Raw genomic sequence first — 20,607 nt, 5'->3', positions numbered from 1 at the left:
GTCATCTGTGTATGCTATTAATTTTCCCAGTCAGAGAGCTGGTGAGGGGAAGGGAAAGTGGGATATAGCTTTACCCTAAGAATAATAGCAGTACACTAAGGCCCCGCCAACAGGAGGGGCCTAAGACTCCCGGGCCTATTCTGGTTGGCCCAGGTGCCTTAGGCCCCACCTGTGGGCGGGGTTTCAGCTGCCTGGGCCAATCCGGCCCCATTCCGGAGCCGGCTGGCCTGCCGGATGGGCGGGTTTGGCACCCGTCCGTCCGTCCAACATTTAACAGGTATGGGGGGTGGGATTGGGGGTGAGGGGGTTGTGGGGTCGGCGGGGGTCACGGGTCAGTGGGGGGGCCAATCGGTGGTTTGGGGGGGCGGTCATTGGGGGGGTTGTGTCTAGGGCAGGAGGGCCTGTGAGCCCTCCTGCCCATATTGTAGTGGGGGTTGGGGGTAGGGGGTCTGCCTAGGCAGGAGGGGTTGGGCTCCCTCCTGCCCAATCTTGTAGGGGGTGGGAGGTGAGAGGCCAGGAGGGCTTGGGCTCCCTCCTGCCCTGAACATAATTGGAGGGGGGGGGGGGTTGGGGATCGCTGGGCAGGAGGGCTTGGGCTCCCTCTTGACCCGATGTTGTCGGGGGGGGGGATGTAATGAAATGAGAATGGCTTTAATATCCTCTTAGAAGACAAAAAGGCTATAAAAGAGAATCAGATTCAGATAAACTTTATTGACATTACAATTTTACAAAGAGGATAGGTGAGCATAGGGCATGGTACAGACAGCAAACACACAGACTATAGATGGTACTGTAATGTTCTCTCTGTCTAAATACTGAACTGCATACATTTTTGTAATATTTCAGCTAACAAGATTTCTATGAGTTTCTGCCAATTACTGCCCCATCCTCTCCTTCCAAATTCTTGTCATGTTTTTCTTTTAAGCTAAGGCAGGTACCCAGCAAACAAGTACCAAGCAGAATCCAAAACACATTCTTCCCATCACTTAAATCATTTCTTGCTACCCATATACCTTATCCTTGAATAAGTGCACGGCTGCATTCTGATGAGAAAAATAAAACTCTCTTGCTTTTCTAATGTTTCTTGATTAACCCTTCTGTTTCCAGTTACTTCTGAAATCCCAAACACAATAGTAATACATAGGGGAGCTGGGGAAGGATGGGGGGGGGGGCTACAGAAAGGATATGAATGATGGCTCTCTGATGAGAGACAGATGGAAAAAGATAAAGAAGTGTGTGGCACACTAGTGTGCCCCGGAGGATTCCAGGCATGCCCCGAGATGCCAGAGAGGAGGAGAGGTGCCGGCTGACTGCTTACAGGACATGCATCTCATGGTGAGAGGCACATCCTGTAGTCAATCAGCCGGTGCCTGCACCTGCTCCTTCTCCTCCTGCAGCACCCCCCCGGGGGTAATAGGAGGCTCAGGACCAAGGCTGGAGGACATCCGCGCATGCGTGTGACATCATTACATCGATGTCCGCGCATTTCCGGGTGCCCACCAGCCACAGCCCCGAGATTTACACCAACAGCCTAAAAGTTTGTGCACATTGAGATAAAGAAAGGCATGGCTATGGGTAAGTACAGTTTAAACTCCTCTTGCTGGCCTACAAGTGCATTCGCTCTGAAGCCTCCTGATATCTCTTCTCACTCATCTCACTCTATGTTCCCGCCGTGATCTCTGCTCATCGGGCAAGCCCCTCTTATCTGTACCCTTCTCTTCCACTGCCAACTCCAGTCTCCGTCCCTTCTTTATTACGGCGCCGTATGCCTGGAACAGGTTGCCTGAATCAATACGTCATGCTCCGTCCCTGGCAGTGTTCAAATCCGAGCTAAAGGTCCACCTTTTTGAAACTGCTTTCAACTCTTAACTCCCCCTCACTGCTGTCAGATACCTATACCCACTATAACCTCCTCAACCCTGAAATGTCCTGTCTAAATTAGATTGTAAGCTCTTCTGAGCAGGGACTGTCTATTGTATGTTAAAATGTACAGCGCTGCATACGTCTTTCAGCGCTATAGAAATAATAAATAGTAGTAGTAAGTGCTTAATAATCACAGTTGGATGGGAAGGTGTGAAGCAAGATCTATATTGGCTACCATTGAAGTAAAGAGGTTTTTTTAAAGCTAATTTGTAGGATTTATAAGGCTATTAGGGAATTTTCAAAAAAACAAAAATATCTAAATCGGCACTTGGACAATTTGCTCAGCATAATGTTCAATGGTGATTATTGAAACAAAGATTTTTAGATGTTTTATGTGACTTTTACCCTCCAAGATGTCCAACTCAGAAAGAGATGTGTTAAGAATTATGGGTAGGAGTTGAGTGGGCTTTGAAGCGGCTAAGTCTTGGACATCTTGCGGCGATAATCGAACCTCTTGCAAGACATCCTGGTTGGAACTTAGACATTCTTAACTACCGTATTTTCGCGGATATAACGCGCGCGTTATACGCGATTTTACCTACCGCGCATACCCCTCGCGCGTTATATGCCTGAGCGCGGTATAGAAAAGTTTTTAAACATAGTTCCTACCCCGCCCGACGCCCGATTCACCCCCCCAGCAGGACCGCTCGCACCCCCACCCCGAACGACCGCTCGCACGCGCTCCCACCCGCACCCGCATCCACGATCGGAGCAAGAGGGAGCCCAAGCCCTCTTGCCCGGCCGACTCCCCGACGTCCGATACATCCCCCCCCCCGGCAGGACCACTCGCACCCTCACCCCGAAAGACCGCCGACTCCCCAACAATATCGGGCCAGGAGGGAGCCCAAACCCTCCTGGCCACGGCGACCCCCTAACCCCACCCCGCACTACATTACGGGCAGGAGGGATCCCAGGCCCTCCTGCCCTCGATGCAAACCCCCTCCCCCCAACGACCGCCCCCCCCCCCCCAAGAACCTCCGCCCGTCCCCCAGCCGACCCGCGACCCCCCTGGCCGACCCCCACGCCACCCCCACCCGCCTTCCCCGTACTTTGTGTAGTTGGGCCAGAAGGGAGCCCAAACCCTCCTGGCCACGGCGACCCCCTAACCCCACCCCGCACTACATTACGGGCAGGAGGGATCCCAGGCCCTCCTGCCCTCGACGCAAACCCCCCTCCCTCCAACGACCGCCCCCCCCCAAGAACCTCCGACCGCCCCCCCAGCCGACCCGCGACCCCCCTGGCCGACCCCCACGACCCCCCCACCCCCCTTCCCCATACCTTTGGAAGTTGGCCGGACAGACGGGAGCCAAACCCGCCTGTCCGGCAGGCAGCCAACGAAGGAATGAGGCCGGATTGGCCCATCCGTCCTAAAGCTCCGCCTACTGGTGGGGCCTAAGGCGCGTGGGCCAATCAGAATAGGCCCTGGAGCCTTAGGTCCCACCTGGGGGCGCGGCCTGAGGCACATGGGCCAAACCCGACCATGTGTCTCAGGCCGCGCCCCCAGGTGGGACCTAAGGCTCCAGGGCCTATTCTGATTGGCCCACGCGCCTTAGGCCCCACCAGTAGGCGGAGCTTTAGGACGGATGGGCCAATCCGGCCTCATTCCTTCGTTGGCTGCCTGCCGGACAGGCGGGTTTGGCTCCCGTCTGTCCGGCCAACTTCCAAAGGTACGGGGAAGGGGGGGTGGGGGGGTCGGCCAGGGGGGTCGCGGGTCGGCTGGGGGACGGGCGGAGGTTCTTGGGGGGGGCGGGCGTTGGGGGGGGGGGGGGGTTGGCGTCGAGGGCAGGAGGGCCTGGGATCCCTCCTGCCCGTAATGTAGTGCGGGGTGGGGTTAGGGGGTCGCCGTGGCCAGGAGGGTTTGGGCTCCCTTCTGGCCCAACTACACAAAGGTACGGGGAAGGCGGGTGGGGGTGTCGTGGGGGTCGGCCAGGGGGGTCGCGGGTCGGCTGGGGGACGGGCGGAGGTTCTTGGGGGGGGGCGGTCGTTGGGGGGAGGGGGTTTGCGTCGAGGGCAGGAGGGCCTGGGATCCCTCCTGCCCGTAATGTAGTGCGGGGTGGGGTTAGGGGGTCGCCGTGGCCAGGAGGGTTTGGGCTCCCTCCTGGCCCGATATTGTTGGGGAGTCGGCGGTCCTTCGGGGTGAGGGTGCGAGTGGTCCTGCCGGGGGGGGGATGTATCGGACGTCGGGGGGGGCATCAGGCTTTCAGGATGGGGACAGACCTTCAAGGGGGGACAGGACTTCAAGGGGGGACAGTGCACGGAAAGTCAGGGGGGGTGAACGGAGAGTCAGGACAGCGCACGGAAAGTCAGGGCAGTGCACGGAAGTCAGGGGGGGTGAACGGAGAGTCGGGACAGCGCACGGAAAGTCAGGGCGGGCGAAAGGAGCGTCGGGCATCATGCGCGTTATATGCCTGAGCGCGGTATAGAAAAGTTTTGGTACATATCATCGTGATTTCTGCGCGCTATACCCCTGTGCGCGTTTTACACAGGTGCGCGTTATATCCGCGAAAATACGGTAAACCTGTTTTATAAGTGTCTAAGTGTCAAAAAGTTACCCAAGCTACCAGATGACCGCTAGATCCTTGAAGGTATGACCCCCCATATTCTCCCAGTGTCACTGACCCCCCTCCCACCCCCCAAATATCTGAATGAAACAGTACAAGGTCTGACAATTACGTTTGCGAACTCATCCTAGAAAAAGTGCTGCATACCTCATTGCTGAATATCACTATGGTCACCTTCGAAGTACTGTATTTCCCTTGGGAAGCTATGCACCAATGCCAGCGCCTAGTCCACCCTTCAAAGTAATTTTGGAACTCTTTTTTCTGGAATGCCCAACAGAGCTGTCATCATATAACCCATGATGGCCTGACCACTACATTTATGGTGGAAAATATGAGCCCACCCAAACCCACTACTGCCATATAGGTGACACCTGCAGCCATAAGGGCTACAGGGGTGGTAGATAGATGAGTATAGTAAGTTTTTGGGAGTTTTCGAGGGCTCAACATACATTAGAAGGGGGTTATGGTGAGATGTACTTCTGGAACCCTTTATGTGACGTTCACATCAGTATCCTCTAAGGTGCTGTACTGCTCTGTTAGCATGTCTATGTGGCCAGTCCATCACAATTCTGGCCCCTCCCACATGGATGTTTTTGTGGTTAAAAAAAAATGGTGAATAAAATTAGACATCCTGGTGGTCTAGATGTTCTGACAGCCAAGACATCCAAGTAGATGATTTTTGAAAAAATTTATTTGGATGTCCTGTTCAAAATAGCCATTTCTCAGCCTCCAACTTTGAATGTCTTGAAGGAAACATCCAAACTTGGACTTAGACATTCTATCAAAAATGACACACCCCCCCTTACACACACACACACACACACATAAAGCCGAAAATCATATGGTCTAATTTAAAACTTGAATCTCTAGCTCTTGCAATAATGCTTGTAAATCACAATAGTACAAGTTAATGTTTCCTTCAGTAGTGAAAGTTCAGTGTTTCCATTTATTTGAATTTTCCTTTGTTTTTTTTAAGCTTCTAGATTTGGAACAACCTACCATTACATTTAAGACAATTAGGCCTTTGTTTACAATTACGTAGAGTTGACAATGTACTTTTTAATACAAAACAATTACTGTGAATTTAATTTTGATTGTAATTCTGTAGATTTTAAAATGTAGTTCTCTCTGTTTGTGGGATTTATTTTTTGTTATCCACATAGAATCCTGGTAGATATAATGGGTTATAAGAAACAGAATAGAATAGAAGTCATGCACGATGGTCTCCAGCAAAATGAGATAGAATTAGGGGAGAAGGCATTCATGGGAGAACAATAGTAATGTATTGCAATAAATCTATGTAACATTTCATGTACGATAACTGAGAAGATCTCTGTTACAGAAGATCATCAGAGGGCAACATAATCATTACAGGCCAATTGCAGCATCCTAGGATGTTCCAAGGACAGCACCACCCCTCCCACTTCCTCCCATACCCACGCAGCACAGTTGTTACACACTGTTGAGCCTGGGTAGTGACGGAGTTAACAGAAAGTCTGCCAGCACTGTCGGCAGGTAGGAGATGGGAATGTAGAAGGATTTGGCATCCCAGCCGACGGCGTAGCGGGTACGGGGATACACTGCTGTTAGAGCGTGCTCCATGCAGTCCGTCACCAGCGACAGGTTTGGATTGGTTCCAGACACCATCTGCTGTGTAGCTCTGCAATCTGTGTACACAGAAGTACAAAATAAGAGGAAAATAAACAAAGTTTAACAATAAGGGCCAGATTCTGTATCGGATGTCTACATTAGGCACTACTAGGAATCCTAATCAAGGACGCTTAACTTTGGAATCTGTGCACAATTTTTTTTTAAACAAAAAATGAATTACTTAATTAATTACAATTAAGAGTTCGGCCCTGAACCCTTAGGATGCCTAACAATACCTAAGTCAAGGCATCCTCCAATGCCTAACTGAAAAGTAGGCACGGTTAGGAATAGAGAATATAAGTGGTTGACTTAGACATCAATAGGCATCCAAGTGAGGCACCAGTAAATTAGGCCAAGTAAAACCTGGCTTAATATACCAGCGCCTATCTCTAGGACGCCTAACAATGCCTAAGCATTGCTAGGCGGGATTCTGTAAGCGATGTCTAGCAGTTGATTGACAACTGTGCCAAATAGCACCTGCAATATATGAGCGCTTAGGCGCTGTTTATAGAATCTGGTCCTAAAAGCCATTGGGGAAGACAGAATATCAGCCAGGACTTGCATAAGGGGAATAACATATTCCATGCCTCCCAATTCCAGTCCTAATCTTGCCCCCCCCCCCCAAAAAAAAAAGGCTCCTGGCAGACCTATCCCCAAATAACACAGCCTTCATGCAGACTCTTTCAAAGAATATGGTTTCCTCTGGAAGCACACACATACACCCCACCACACACACACATACCTTGTAGGTCCTCCTGGGCCTACCTTCACTTTCCACAGTTAGGGTTACCATAATTGTAACTCAAAAAAGAGGACATGGGACTCTGCCTTTGCCCCACCCCTGACCCTTCCTCCCACTAGTCTCACTCCTGTCCCACCTCACATTTCACCCATTTCCTTAGTTCCCCTTCCCATCTTCTGTACCATTTTAATGTTTCTCTCTTTCCCTCCCCCCTCCAACTCTCCCCATGTAGTCACTTCTCTCTCCCTCTCCATCCCTCCAACCTCCTTCCCTCTGCTCTCCCCACATGGGTGCTTCTACCTCCCTCCCCCTCTTTCCAACTCCCCTCCTGCTGGTGCTTCTCTCTGTCTCTTTCTCTTTCCCTTCTACCCCTCCCCCTGCGGAGTGGTGCTTCTCTCTCTCTCCTGACTCCACCTACCTCCTCGCTGAAATTGAATCTTCAGGTCAGCCGCAGCAGCAGCAGCAGCAGCAGCAGCGAGGTGAGCCTGCTACCATCAACCTGCCCCAGAAACTTTCCCTTTGGAGCATCTTCCTGTTCCCATGTAGGTGAGACGCTCCAGTGAAAAGGCTTCCAAGGCATGCCGACAGCAGCAGGCTCACCTCACTGCTGCTGTTGCCGGCCAGCCTGAAAATTCCATTTCAGCAGAGCTGGAGGCAGGTGGGGGACAGGGCAGACAGGTTAGGACTTGACATTTTCTCCCCAGACAGGGGAGAAAGCCATCTAGACACCTAGACAGTCTCTAAAAAGAGGACATGTCCAGATAAATCTGGATATCTGGTAACCCTATCCCAGTGGTCCTGTTTGGTTCCTTAGCTATGTAGGTACCAGTAAAGAATATCACTGGTATCTGTATTTTCCTAGGCTCCTCACTGACTATGCCCTTCCATGGCCTGCTTTCACTTTCTGCAGTTAGAGTCAATATTTAGCAGCTCTCTTTGGTAAAATGCAGCTGAATATCAGCAACTAGCCCACTGAGCATGATTTAAGGGGCAGAAGCTTCTTCTGCCTGCATAGATCACTTTGAATATTGCCCTGTTTGTTCTTTTGTTGCCATATTTTTTACAGTCTTGTGACCTAACATACACTATATTAATTTAAAAATAAGTCTCAAGTACAGGTACATATTAAATACAGGACTCAAAATATTACCCTCATTTGGATTTTATCTAACTTACCTCCAAATATATTAGTGTGCTATCTATTATCTTTCAGTTCTTTTTTTTCTCTTTCTTTTACTCTGACTGGCCTCTGGGGGACTCCCCTTTATCTTCCTCTTGACTTCGGGCTTTCCCTTTCCTCCTACCCTCCCCCTCCCTTTTTTCTTTCTTTCTTTTTACACCCCTCACTCTCTGACTTATGATCTTTCCCTTTGCATTTATTGGATATAAAGAACTATTAGAGAAACTTTTGATTTTCTCCCTTTATGTCCATAATATGTAATACAGATCTTTTCTCTTTTGGATTTTTGTCAAGATACATTGTTCTTTTTGAATTGTATATTTTTTCTGTTTTGATAAAAATTCAATAAAATTTCATGAAAAAAAAAAATCTTATCCTCACGTCAACTATTCCCCAAGCACTTTATTTTTCAAAAAAATTTTTAAGGACTCTCACATACCAGCATAATGCATTATCCAATTCCAGTTTCGTTTCACCACCTAGCAAACGTTTTCAACTTCTCAACATCGAGAACTCTAAAGCCTAGCTTTCCAGTCTCTCCAATCTGTTCTATGTGGTTCTGTGTTTTGTACACTGCCAATGGTGTTTTAAGAGAGGTGCAGGGGACGTGGTCTTCCTATGGGTGTGGCAGCAACCCTCCTCCTCTCCGCCCCTGCCCACACGCTTGCTCCCCGTGCGAGCCCCTTCCCTTCCCCTGTACCTTTTTGGCACTCTCTCTGATGTCACTTGTGGGACTCGCACCTAGGAAATGACGTCAAAGGGGGTACAGGGAAAGGGAAGGAGGAGTGCGCATGGCAGGGGAGGGGCATCCTTCACCCTTACTACGCCACTTTACACTGCCATAGGGACATATATACTTCAAGTATGGTGCCATATTTTAGGTAAGAATTGTAAGCCCCTTCTAGTCTACAATTTCATCAGAAAGTGACCCAGATGATCTCTTGCGTTCCTTCCGTCCAAATGAACCTTTTTGTATGCTACAGGTTTTTTTTCTCCACAACTTCTATGGAGAGACCATTCCACACACCTATTACCTTTTCTATAGCAATAAACATTTTAATACATTCCTTAGTCATTATCCACATTGATTATTGTAATTCTTTTTACCAGGGCATTCAAGTAAAAGATCTCTTATGTTTATAGCTGATTCAGAGTACCATTAAATTAATCACTGGAAAGAAAATATTCAGCCACATAATTCCCTTATTAAAATCAGTACACTGGCTCTCCGTCACCCTCAGAATAACATACAATTTCATTTTCAAAACACGTCAATCAAACTCCCCTCCCTATTATGATCACCTCATAACTCCCTAACTGCTCTCTCAGATACTACACGTACTCCAACAAAACCATCATCCCAACCACTAGACAGATTACCTATGATTCTATTTGCAGCAGTATTTTTTTTTTTTATAACAGGCCTCACCCTATGGAATGCCCTCCCCCCTGCAGCTCAGACTTGAATCCTCCCTTGATGAACATTCTTATTCAGAGACACATTTGACTAATTAATTCCTCCTGATTGGACTTAGGATGTCACCTGCATGAACATACAGTTTATCACTATCTCTTCTCTTTCCTACCCTACTAATTATTGCAGTTTTGCTTTTCTTCAGCTATACTCCCTCCTATTTTATTTTCTCTCTCCATGATTATTTTGGAATACTATGTAAACTGCATAGATATTTGATGATTTGTGGGATATCAAGAATAAACTAAACTTGAGGGATACCAAAAACAAAGGGACACAAACTGTGGAATACAATGTTCCATTTTTTGTTGGAAAGGTAAAACAAGGTAAGTGCATCCACTGCGAGGAGCAGTTGACACAATCAATGGTAAATACAAACAAAAAAATCCAACACAACTGCAGTAATATGTCGAACAAGGACCAAAGGAAAAAAACTGCAGGAATGGTATACAAGACACCAAGTCTTTCATGAACAAACATTAAAATGAACATGAAACAATTTGTATCCAAAAAGGTTTAAGAACCTGGACCCAACACGGTCCGTGTTTCGAAGAAAACTCTCCTTCCTCAGGGGTCCAAAACAGTATCATATACTGGGGGACCTTATGGATAACAACTGAGCAAACTGGGTAAGTTCTTTCACAGTGCGGATACAAAAGCGAAAGCAGTTCTGTTGGATTTTTTTTGTTTGTGTTTACCATTGATTGGGTCAACTGCTCCTCACAGTGGATGCACTTACCTTGATTTTACCTTTTCAACAAACATTTCAGGAACATTATATTCCACAGTTTGTGCCCCTTTGTATTTGGTATCTCTTTCTCACTGTGGAATCCTTGGGCTTCTTTTTGTTGTTAAATTAAACCTTTTTTTTTTTTTTGCTTCATAGCAAGTTTATACAGTGACCTTTGGTCAGCGATTACCCTTGATTCATACAAGCTCATGTTTATTTTTGTTTGCGGTTTAATGTGAAACCTTGTCAACCTTGGACCCCTGATGAAGGCGTGTTAATCGAAACACGGACCGTGTCGGGTCGCTTGGTTTGTCAAAAGGTGGTAACATTAACCGCATTTAATAATAGATATAATAAACATAGCCTGCATCGTGTACGCTTGTCTGCAGTTTTTCCTTGTTTTCCTTTAAACTAAACTTGAAACATGTTGGGTCAGACAAAATGTCCATCGAGCACAGAATCCTGTCTTTGACAGTGGCCAGTCTGCATCAGTAGGAAGTTCCCAACAAATCCATTCCTGGATTTGTTTTCTCATTCCCAGCAATATGCGGTAGGTTTCCCCTAACTCTGTCTGGCTGATAATTGTTTATAGACTTTCCCCCCACAGGAATGTGCTCAAACCCCTTTTAAGCCCAGCTATGTTACTGTAAATGCCTTGACCACATTATCCAGCAACAAATTCTCCAGCTTGAGGGGAAAATTCTATGAACGACGCCCTACCAGCACCTAAGTTAATTGAGAAACGCCATTTAAAATGGCAAAAACATTAAAGTTAAGGCACCTACATAGGCAGTTTACAGCACTTAATGCCATTATGTCATTAGTTAGCGGTATAAAAACTTTAAATAAAAAATAAACAATAAACCAAACACCTACTTAGGCGCGTTTCATGACAAAGACAGGTGCCAGAAATGTAGGCTTGGAAAACCCTGGCCTACATTTCCTACACATATCTTTCTCGGATGTGCGATTCTCTACATGTCGAAGTCACGTGATTGACATGTGATCGGTGCTGTATAGAGAATCCGGGCCTGAGTGACAAACGCTCCCTCCACTTCATGCATATACCAGTTTTCTAATTGCAAAGTGGTCGACAGCGATCCAATTTGCTTTAAATCTGCTGCCTACAATTTTCATTTTAGAACTGTCTTCTCATTCAAATTGGTAACCAAACTTCAGGATTGCAACCGTCACGTTTGAAAGTCACTCAGAGGTATAGAGTTCTTCAAGAAGAGAGTTGCGCCCTCTAGTGATGAACCAAAGTATATTTTTCAGTCGTTGCAACTTTATTAGTTCTGGTTATGCTCCAAGTTTGATTACAAAAGTAAATAAATAAATAAATGTCTTTACAGTCTTTCAAACACTTGTATGAAAATACTTTGTTTTTTCTTATCTTTACAAATCTTTTCAAATGAACATCGCTCTGTGAGAAAATTGAGAGCAGTTTGATAATTCAGTTTATAACAGGTTCGGGGTTATAACAGGTTATAAACTGAATTATCAAACTGCTCTCAATTTTCTCACAGAGCGATGTTCATTTGAAAAGATTTGTAAAGATAAGAAAAAACAAAGTATTTTCATACAAGTGTTTGAAAGACTGTAAAGACATTTATTTATTTATTTACTTTTGTAATCAAACTTGGAGCGTAACCAGAACTAATAAAGTTGCAACGACTGAAAAATATACTTTGGTTCATCACTAGAGGGCGCAACTCTCTTCTTGAAGAACTCTATACCTCTGAGTGACTTTCAAACGTGACGGTTGCAATCCTGAAGTTTGGTTACCAATTTGAATGAGAAGACAGTTCTTTTATTTGAACTCTAATATTTTTCTGACTTCCACTAATATTTAACTATTAGTACCCCAGTGACATTATAAAGAAATTATATTTGAGCCTACAATTTTCATGCTATTTCCTCTACTCTAGTGTTCAAACTATTAATTTTAAGTGAATTCATGACACTAGACACAGTTTGTTACGAAGCAAACTATTACATGTTATACTTTTGTGGAATATTAATGAAGACCACCTAAATATAAAAAGGAGCCATACCTTTAAAATGAATTAAGGTGCTGCTGACCTGTTCTAGTTTCGATTAACGTCTCACATCCAGCTATTCAAGGGTCTAGAACAGTGACTGAATAATACAGTTTGGGTTTCTGAGGTTAAAGATTAACTTTGAAGTAGCTGATACATATATACAAAATGTTACAACCCCCCCCCCCCCACACACACACACACACACACCCCTTTTGGCTAATATGCTGAACATATGACAGAATAGACTTGAAGGCAGCGGAGCTGACAGATGTGATACTGCAGCTCTCTGTTACCCCAGTGCATGGTTGAATTAGAAGAGTTAGCAGGTGTCTTACATGCATCAAAGAACTTCTGTCCATAGGTGTTCTTGATCTCTGCGGGGAGGTGGCTCCAGAGGCCCTGCAGATATTCCTCTATGGGATGGAACTCTGTAATGTGTGTTCTGAAGAAGCCTGGCTCCACTATGCTGACCTTCACTCCAAAACTACCAGGGTCGCGCCTAGAAGAGAATCAGGCACATAAAACAGCATCATAGCCTCACATGCGGTGGCGGAGCAAAGGTGAGTGGCGCCCAGGGCGGCGGCGCTCCTCCCCATTCTCTTCCCTGCCCCTCCTGCCATGCACGCACGCCCCTTTTTAACTTTGGCTTTGACACTCTCTCCGACATCTCTTCCTAGGCGCGAGTCCTGGAAGTGACGTCAGAGAGCGTGCCGCAGCAGATGCGGGCAGCAAGTTGGTGGCTGCTCGCAGCGTCATTAAAAAGGTACAGGGGAAGGGGGCACATGTGCGGAAGGGGAAGGAGGGGAAAGGGGGGAGGAGAGGAGGAGGGGTGCCAGCACATGGGGCGGACGGCCCCCCCCTTACTACGTCACTGCTCACATGTCACTGCAAGGAACTGCAGTGTGCATATATTTGTTTGGGGTGAGGAGGAGAGATTATTTTGTTTTCACCTTTTCATATTGACTTTTTCAACTGTAAATAAAGATAAATTCAGGATTCATTGACCCTTGCTTCCTGTATCCAGAGATGTCTGATGTAGATGAAGCTATTGCACCAGGGGAGTTTAATCTTAAACATATTAACTACATGTGGATTTTTACTAATTTCACAACAGCACTTGGCAGTTCCTGGGATCAATCTAGGCTGAAGAGAGGGCCCATGAGATCTGAAAAGCTTAAGTACTATGTTAAGACTACCAAGTTTACAGAGGCAAAAAATAGGGCACAAAAAATATTTAATCATAGCAAATGTGTAAATGGTTTTTAGTTAATGAACGCACATTAAACAAAGACTAACTTAAAGTACAGCAGTAGACAATAATCTACTTTTCAAAAACTTTTGGATTTAAGTCTGACTGAGGGCCTAATGCACAAAAATCGTTGTCAAAATCCTGTGGGTCTCAAGGAAGATCTTGTATTTCATCAATTTAAGATAAGTAACTTTCATTTATTGACAAGACCTGATTTGAAAAGTCTTATCCAAGTCTTGCTTGTTCTCTTACATAGGTGGTGCTATGATGTTACAAGTACACTGTTAAGGGCTGGAATAGGTGGTGTATAGTATGCTGAGCACTTAACACACTTATTTAATTCTAGTGTTTAAGCCCGTTACATTAACGGGTGCTAGAATATATGTCTGTCTGTCTTTCTTTCTGTGTGTCTCTCTCTGACCCTGTCTCTTTCTTCCTTTCTTTCTGTCTGTTTCCCTCCCGCTGTCTGTCTTTCTGTCTCTCTCCCTGGCTCCCTTTGTCTGTCTGTCTGTCTTTCTTTCTTTCTGTCTCTCTCCATGCCCGCTGTCTTTCGGTGTGTCTGTCTTTCATTCTCATGTGCTGACTGCCTGTCTTTCTGTCTCTCTCCATGGCCCCTTCTGTCTCCCCCCAAAGCAAACCAATATTGCTCCCTGGCCCCCTTTCCCTCTCCCCCCACTTCCCTGTGCAGCAGCAGCATTCCCCCCTTCCCTGTGTAGCAGCAGCATTCCCCCCTTCCCTGTTCAGCAGCAGCATTCGCCCCTTCCCTGTGCAGCAGCAGCATTTCCCCCACTTCCCTGAACAGCAGCAGCAGCAGCATTCCCCCCCACTTCCCTGTGCAGCAGCAGCAGCATCTCCCCCCTTCCCTGTGCAGCAGCAGCATTCCCTCCCCTTCCCTGTGCACCCACCCCTTGTTTGCTCCCCCTGTCCTGCAGTAGCCCTTTTCCCTTCCTTTTTCCTTCCCCCATCCAGCAGCACCCCTTCCCTGCTCCCGCTGTCCATACGCCCCACAGAAATCTACTTGCCTGGGGATGGCTGAGACAGTGTCTTTGAAGCTACCGTGTTTAACTTCAAAGAAAAACGCTGCACCGCGTTGTTGCTGGCCTCGGCGTCTTCTGTCCACTGCGGCCAGGCCTAGTGGAACCAGGAAGCTGTCAGAGGGTGGGCCACAGTGGAGAGAAGATAGCGAGGCCAGCGGCAGCACGGCACAGTGCTTTGTGGGCGGGTGAGCAGGTGAGAGGGAGGAGGGGGAGAAGTAGATGCCAGCAGGGACGCCTGTGCCCCCAGTTCCGAATCAGCGGCGGCAGCGGTTTCTCTGGTGGTGAGTGAGGACGGGAGGCGGGAGTCGCAGGCGTGTTCCCTGCCTCCGTGTTCGAAAATGGAATTCATGGACCCAGAGACTACAGTCGCAGGGAACACGCAGACTTAAGTGTGCATGCACGCTTAGGGTTATATTATATAGAGGATGAGTTTGAATTATTTCAAGTGATAGTGAGATTTTTCAAAATATTTTTTTTTTATAAGTAATAGTTGAAAAATCTTGAATTATTTGCAATTTACTTTTCCGTATTTTTTGTGTAGTCTAAAAGTATTTGCATTACATGTTCTTAAAGTTGTGATGCACAAACAAAATTACTTTGACAGATTCAACCAACGGGGAAATAGAGCAGATCAGCAATGCCTTTCCCTCTCTTTAGTACCTCTGTGTGTCCAGACTGAACAATAGACCAGAGATGGTTTCTCTTATTATATGGGTAGGTGTCAAAGGCATATAAAAGAAGAGGATATTTTCCCTAAAAATTAAAAAAAACATATCTGTCAGACATATCTGAAGATATGAGATGTCCTCTTAAAAGCGGATGTATGGGACATCATTTTTGGATTTTTTTTATGTTGGTTCAGTAAAAAGTATCATAGCCTATAAAAAATCCTGAGCTTGGCTGGAAGAATTCATAGCCACAGGACTAGTTAATCTCACAGCTGAGTGGACAATGTAGGACTAAACAGGGGAGAAAAGTATCATAAACAGATGAAGATATGTTGTTGGTGATATTTTGCATACCTGAGGCCATCTGAAAATGCTTCCACACCATATTTGGACATATTATAGGCTCCTCCAATGTAAGACACTCTGCCCATAATACTGGCAATGTTGACAATCCTTCCCTTGGCTCTCCGCAGCAAGGGGAGCAAGTTGACAGTCACCTCAATGAGCCCCATCAGGTTGACATCCATAACCTTCTGGAAGTCAGCCTTAGTCAGCCACTCAAAGGGGGCAAGTGGAAGTAGAATTCCGGCATTGTTCACCAGGCCCCAGAGACCTATAAAAAAATAGTGATAAGAACAATCTCCTAGTCATATATATCCAAATAGTATTTTTAGCACAATATTATTTCCTTCTCCTGCTTATTAGTCTTGTTTGTTTTACATGCTTTGAGTACAATCACTTTGGTCTAATTATTCTAGTATATGTTCTATGTCTATGTGGCGGAGTCCATTCTGGGTTTTCATCGACACTCTTGCAGGTATAATACAAATATTTGCTTTTGCTTTGTATGTTGTAATATGTCTCTATACTCGGTGGAGGATTATTCTCAGACATATTAAAAAAAAAGTACAGACCTGAGCCTGCTATCTCACAGGCTTTGGTAGGACAAAACAATTTCTCAGCTCAAGGATAAACAGTTTTTCTTTAAGCAAGGTTCACGGGCTGGTCCCAGCCAGACCCACATATAGTCCACAATCCTTAGTATAACAAGGTTGGCTTACCTTAGTCAGCCATGTACCAAAAACCTTGCACTGCCAGCCCTTCTAACAGTCCTTTCCAGATTTCTTGACTTCCCAGGGCTTTCCTCAGCCCACGGCTAGGGAAGGGTTCTCTAGTGGAAGTCTCTTTCTCAGGACCTCCTCTCTCAGGGACTTCTCCTAATGATTTTAGTCTGGGACAGAAGTACTCCTCCCTGCCTGAGTCCCATCCCTCTGACTCAGCAGGGCTGTATCCCTTTCCAAATAGATCTCAGCAAAAGCTCAGTGCATTTTGGGACTGGTAGTTTCCCCACATTCTTCTAATGTCCCCTTCTGCCCAGTGGCACAACTGTAGAATTGGTGAGGGAAAATCCCTTAATCCCTCATAGTCTATCATTTACACTTTATGATTTTACATAAGATTAGCCATACTGGATCAGACCAATGGTCCATCTAGGCAAGCGGCAGTTGATTGCTCCCAACAATAGTCAATCCAGGTCACAAGTAACTGGCAGAAACTCAAATAGGAACAACATTCCATGCTATTGATCCCAGGGCAAGCAGTGGTTTTTCCATGTCTATCTCAAGAGCACAACTGTTTTCTCCGCCCCATGGCATTTCTCACTTCAAATCTCCTAGATTTATTAATCATTTGAGATTGGTTCAACCTTGAACCTGTGACCTCTGATTCAGAAGCAACTGTCTTCCAGGTAGATCTATTCTGGGCTACATAAAAGGTTCTATCCACCCTATTCTGATGTAATTATACCAGTTCATAATGTGTTATATGTAGTTTATGTTTTACTATTTATTATTAATCCCTTTGGTGTGATTTGATGAAGGCCTGTATTTTATAAATTAAGCTAATGAAACTCCAGGTCTACAGGGTCAGGCTGAGTCAGTTCTGGTTTCACCCCAATGCAGTGGTTGCTGCTTCAAGATAAGGTTACTGCTCCAGGTAAATTACATAGACTATGAGCCCACTAGGGCAGATAAGGAAAATGCTTGAAGTACATGTATGTAAACCGCTTTGAGTGTGGTTGTAAAACTACAAAAAGGCAGTATACAAGACCCAATCCCTTTCCCTTACCAGATGTCCAGGAAGACAAGGACATGTTCTCTTTTTAGAGGACTGTCCAGGTGCTTGGATGGATTTCCAAAACCCAGCAGTTTGTCCAAGTTTTGGAAAGCTTGAGCTCAGGGCCGCATTTGGGGGGCCTCCAAGCATGCACAGATGTGATGCGATGATGTCGAAGGCCCTCCAGAAGCAGTCCCGAGCTCAGGTAAGATGACGAATGTTTGTGTGGGAGCATGACTAGGGGTGGAACAGGGTGTGACTGGGGATGGGGCCATGTGTCCTCTTTATTTACTTAAAAAATCTGGTAACCCAATGGCTGCATACTAGTTTTGGTCTCTCTTATCTCTTACCTCTTACCAAGGTGCTGACATTGCCTCCTTTACAAAATGCCTCATACTAAAAGGAAAGGCGCTGTTAAACCTGTTTCCTCCCAATTTAGCAGTTCATCGTCAGTGCAACAACAGACCTTGGAGCGGTATTTGACCCAACTCTCAACCCATTTGCCAGTAGAAGGGGGTCCTGCTAAAGACATAGACGATGGGCACATGCAAATTTAGCGAGTCTTTGCTACTCTCTGCCAACCTCATTTACATGAGCAATTTTTGGAGAATAACTCGCTTTTTTAAATTCGTTATTAGAACGGCTGCTATAGCAGACCGTCGCTTTTTTTATGTGGTTTTTTGAGAATCTAGGCCTAAATCTTTTATCCATGGCATCCAAATTGTTCAACATGTGTTGCAATTGTCCCCCAGTAGAGTGCTCCAATGCTGCCTTTACCTCTGAGGAAATTTCAGTGGCCCATTGCAGGTAAAGCTTCTAATTAAAGGTATCTAAACCACTGCTCTGCAAAATTCTGACAGGGGTATGAATACTGATAAGTGTCAGAAAGAAGCAGAGCCGATAAGGAGTAGAGAAGTAGGGCCCTCTCTCCTCCATAGCACCATGTGATCCTCACACTAAATGTTCTAACATTTAGGTGTATTATATTTATGCCAGGATTTCCATTGTCTATAGTTCGGCACCAGTATAGATATCTAATAGTGCCTAATTCACAAGGAGGCATCTACCTCAAAAATATACCCATTATTTGCCCCTAAGTGCCTAACTTAGTCGCATAACTTTCAATTAAGTCCATTTAAAGCTGATTACGAGATGTTAGGTGCCAATATTGGTGTCAATTAAGCCTGTAAATCAGTTGTATTAGGTGCTGATATTGGTGACTAACTTTACGTGGACTTTATAGAACGAGGGCCTAGGCACACAGCGCGTACAACTGAAGTGCCTAAGTGAAGGCACCAAGTAATAGACTTACCCTCTTTAGGCTACATTATATATAGGGCACCCAAAAATCTGCGCCAATATGAACAGCGCTCAACGTGATTCTCAAATAGTTATGCACAAGTATAGAATCATGCTTAGTGGTTGTGCGTTAGCGCTAACATTTAGACACACCAATTTATGCCAAGGAAAACCTGGTCTACATACTTGCACCTATATTGTACATGGATTGGGCATATTCTACTTTTATAACAAAGGCCCATGGTCCGTCCATACTCCTCCCCTGGCCACACCTCCTTTTCAGCTTCACACACTAGAAGTGATGCGCACCACTTTATAGAACATGCTCCTCCCCTGGCCACACCCCCTTTTCAGCTTCACACACTAGAAGTGATGCGCACCACTTTATAGAACATGCTCCTCCCCTGGCCACACCCCCTTTTCAGATTCACACACTAAAAGTGATGCGCACCACTTTATAGAACATGCTCCTCTCCTGGCCACACCCCCTTTTCAGATTCACACACTAAGTGATGCGCACCACTTTATAGAACATGTTCCTCCCCTGGCCACACCCCCTTTTCAGCTTCACACACTAGAAGTGATGCGCACCACTTTATAGAACATGCTCCTCCCCTGGCCACACCCCCTTTTCAGATTCACACACTAAAAGTGATGCGCACCACTTTATAGAACATGTTCCTCCCCTGGCCACACACCCCTTTTCAGATTCACACACTAGAAGTGATGCGCACCACTTTATAGAACGTGCTTAGAAAGTTGTGCGCATAATTTCTAATTAGTGCCAATTAGTGTTAATTATAAGGTATTAATTGGCACTGATTGGCTTGATAAATAATTAAGTTGCGCACATAAATTAGCTAAGCACACTAATATGTGTATGTAACTTACGGAGTATGTGGCACAGTGGTTAAAGCTACAGCCTCAGCACCCTGAGGTTGTGGGTTCAAACCCACACTGCTCCTTGTGACCCTGGGTAAGTCACTTAATTCATCCATTGCCCCAGGTACATTAGATAGATTGTAAGTCCGCCGAAACAGCCAGGGAAAAATGTTTGAGAAGCTGAATAAATAGAAAATTGAATAAATGAAATTTGGGGGCTTGTAAGCACCTGCCAATATATTCCTTCTCGACTTTGTTTCTCTTCCTCCCCTACCCATCTGGTGGTCCTGCTCATTATAGTGACAGTCTCAGAGATGCCAAGGTTGGCCCCCACAGAATGAGACTGAAGGTCAAAGTATGAGACTTTTCAGGAAGTGTGCCCAGTGTAGGATTTAAGGGCTCCTTTTACTAAGCTGTGTTAGGACTTTAACGCGTAAAATAGCGCGCATTACAATGCCATGCGCGCTAGATGCTAACGACAGCTTTAAGCTGGTGTTAGTTCTAGCTGCGTAGCGTGGGGTTGGCAATGCCCTCAACTGTTTTATGGCATTGCAAATGAAAGAAGCAACATCAAATCATTTTATTTTCTTTGCTGCCCCTGAAAGGATGTGGACAGAGTGAAGGCATCAGAGGGACAATTTTCACAGGAATTTTCACAGGTTACCGGTACCTGGGTAAATTCTCCAGCTAAATATTTCCTTCTATTCAGTGGGTAAAGTGTGTCTGGGAGGGAATGCATGGATGGGAGAACATCGCAGGGGAGGAGACATAGGCATCCTGGGACTGTCGGCCAAGTCTCTTCCCTGAAGAAGTCCTTTCTGGAAACGTCAATCGCTCCTCCTAAACTTACTTGCTCCACTTCATCACTGACGCTGAAACCGTGGATTGAAGACAAAGTTTTATTTTATTTTTCTTTCCAGCTTATGATTTATCTTTAATCTTATCTATTGTTTTGCCTTTTGTCTTTGTTTTGTTCTATTTCTATCATTTAAATTTCTCCAGAATTCTACTGTTCAGCGGCTCCCCCTTCTGCTTCTATTCCTTTCTCTCCTCTC

The 20,607-nt window shown here is 45.7% G+C and overlaps 1 protein-coding gene across 5 annotated transcripts in view; it reads right to left on the bottom strand.

The window, feature by feature from the left end:
* Positions 1-4,319: 4,319 nt before the first annotated feature.
* The window catches only part of LOC117356363 (retinol dehydrogenase 7-like), a 69,269-nt gene continuing 52,981 nt past the window's right edge, over positions 4,320-20,607 (bottom strand). For all 5 annotated transcript variants that reach the window (XM_033935482.1, XM_033935481.1, XM_033935479.1 and 2 more), the window contains 3 exons: positions 15,611-15,869; positions 12,638-12,801; positions 4,320-6,151 (listed from right to left, as the gene is read on the bottom strand). In XM_033935482.1, the coding sequence (XP_033791373.1) occupies positions 5,937-6,151; positions 12,638-12,801; positions 15,611-15,869 (638 nt within the window). In that variant the 3' untranslated portion in view covers positions 4,320-5,936. The remainder of the gene's footprint in view (positions 6,152-12,637; positions 12,802-15,610; positions 15,870-20,607) is intronic.

This window comes from Geotrypetes seraphini, chromosome 3 (genome assembly GCF_902459505.1).
Source record: "Geotrypetes seraphini chromosome 3, aGeoSer1.1, whole genome shotgun sequence".
In the NCBI taxonomy this organism is placed as follows: Eukaryota; Metazoa; Chordata; class Amphibia; order Gymnophiona; family Dermophiidae; genus Geotrypetes; species Geotrypetes seraphini.
Note: the sequence above shows the minus strand (reverse complement) of the source record. Positions and strands in the feature narration are given on the sequence as shown.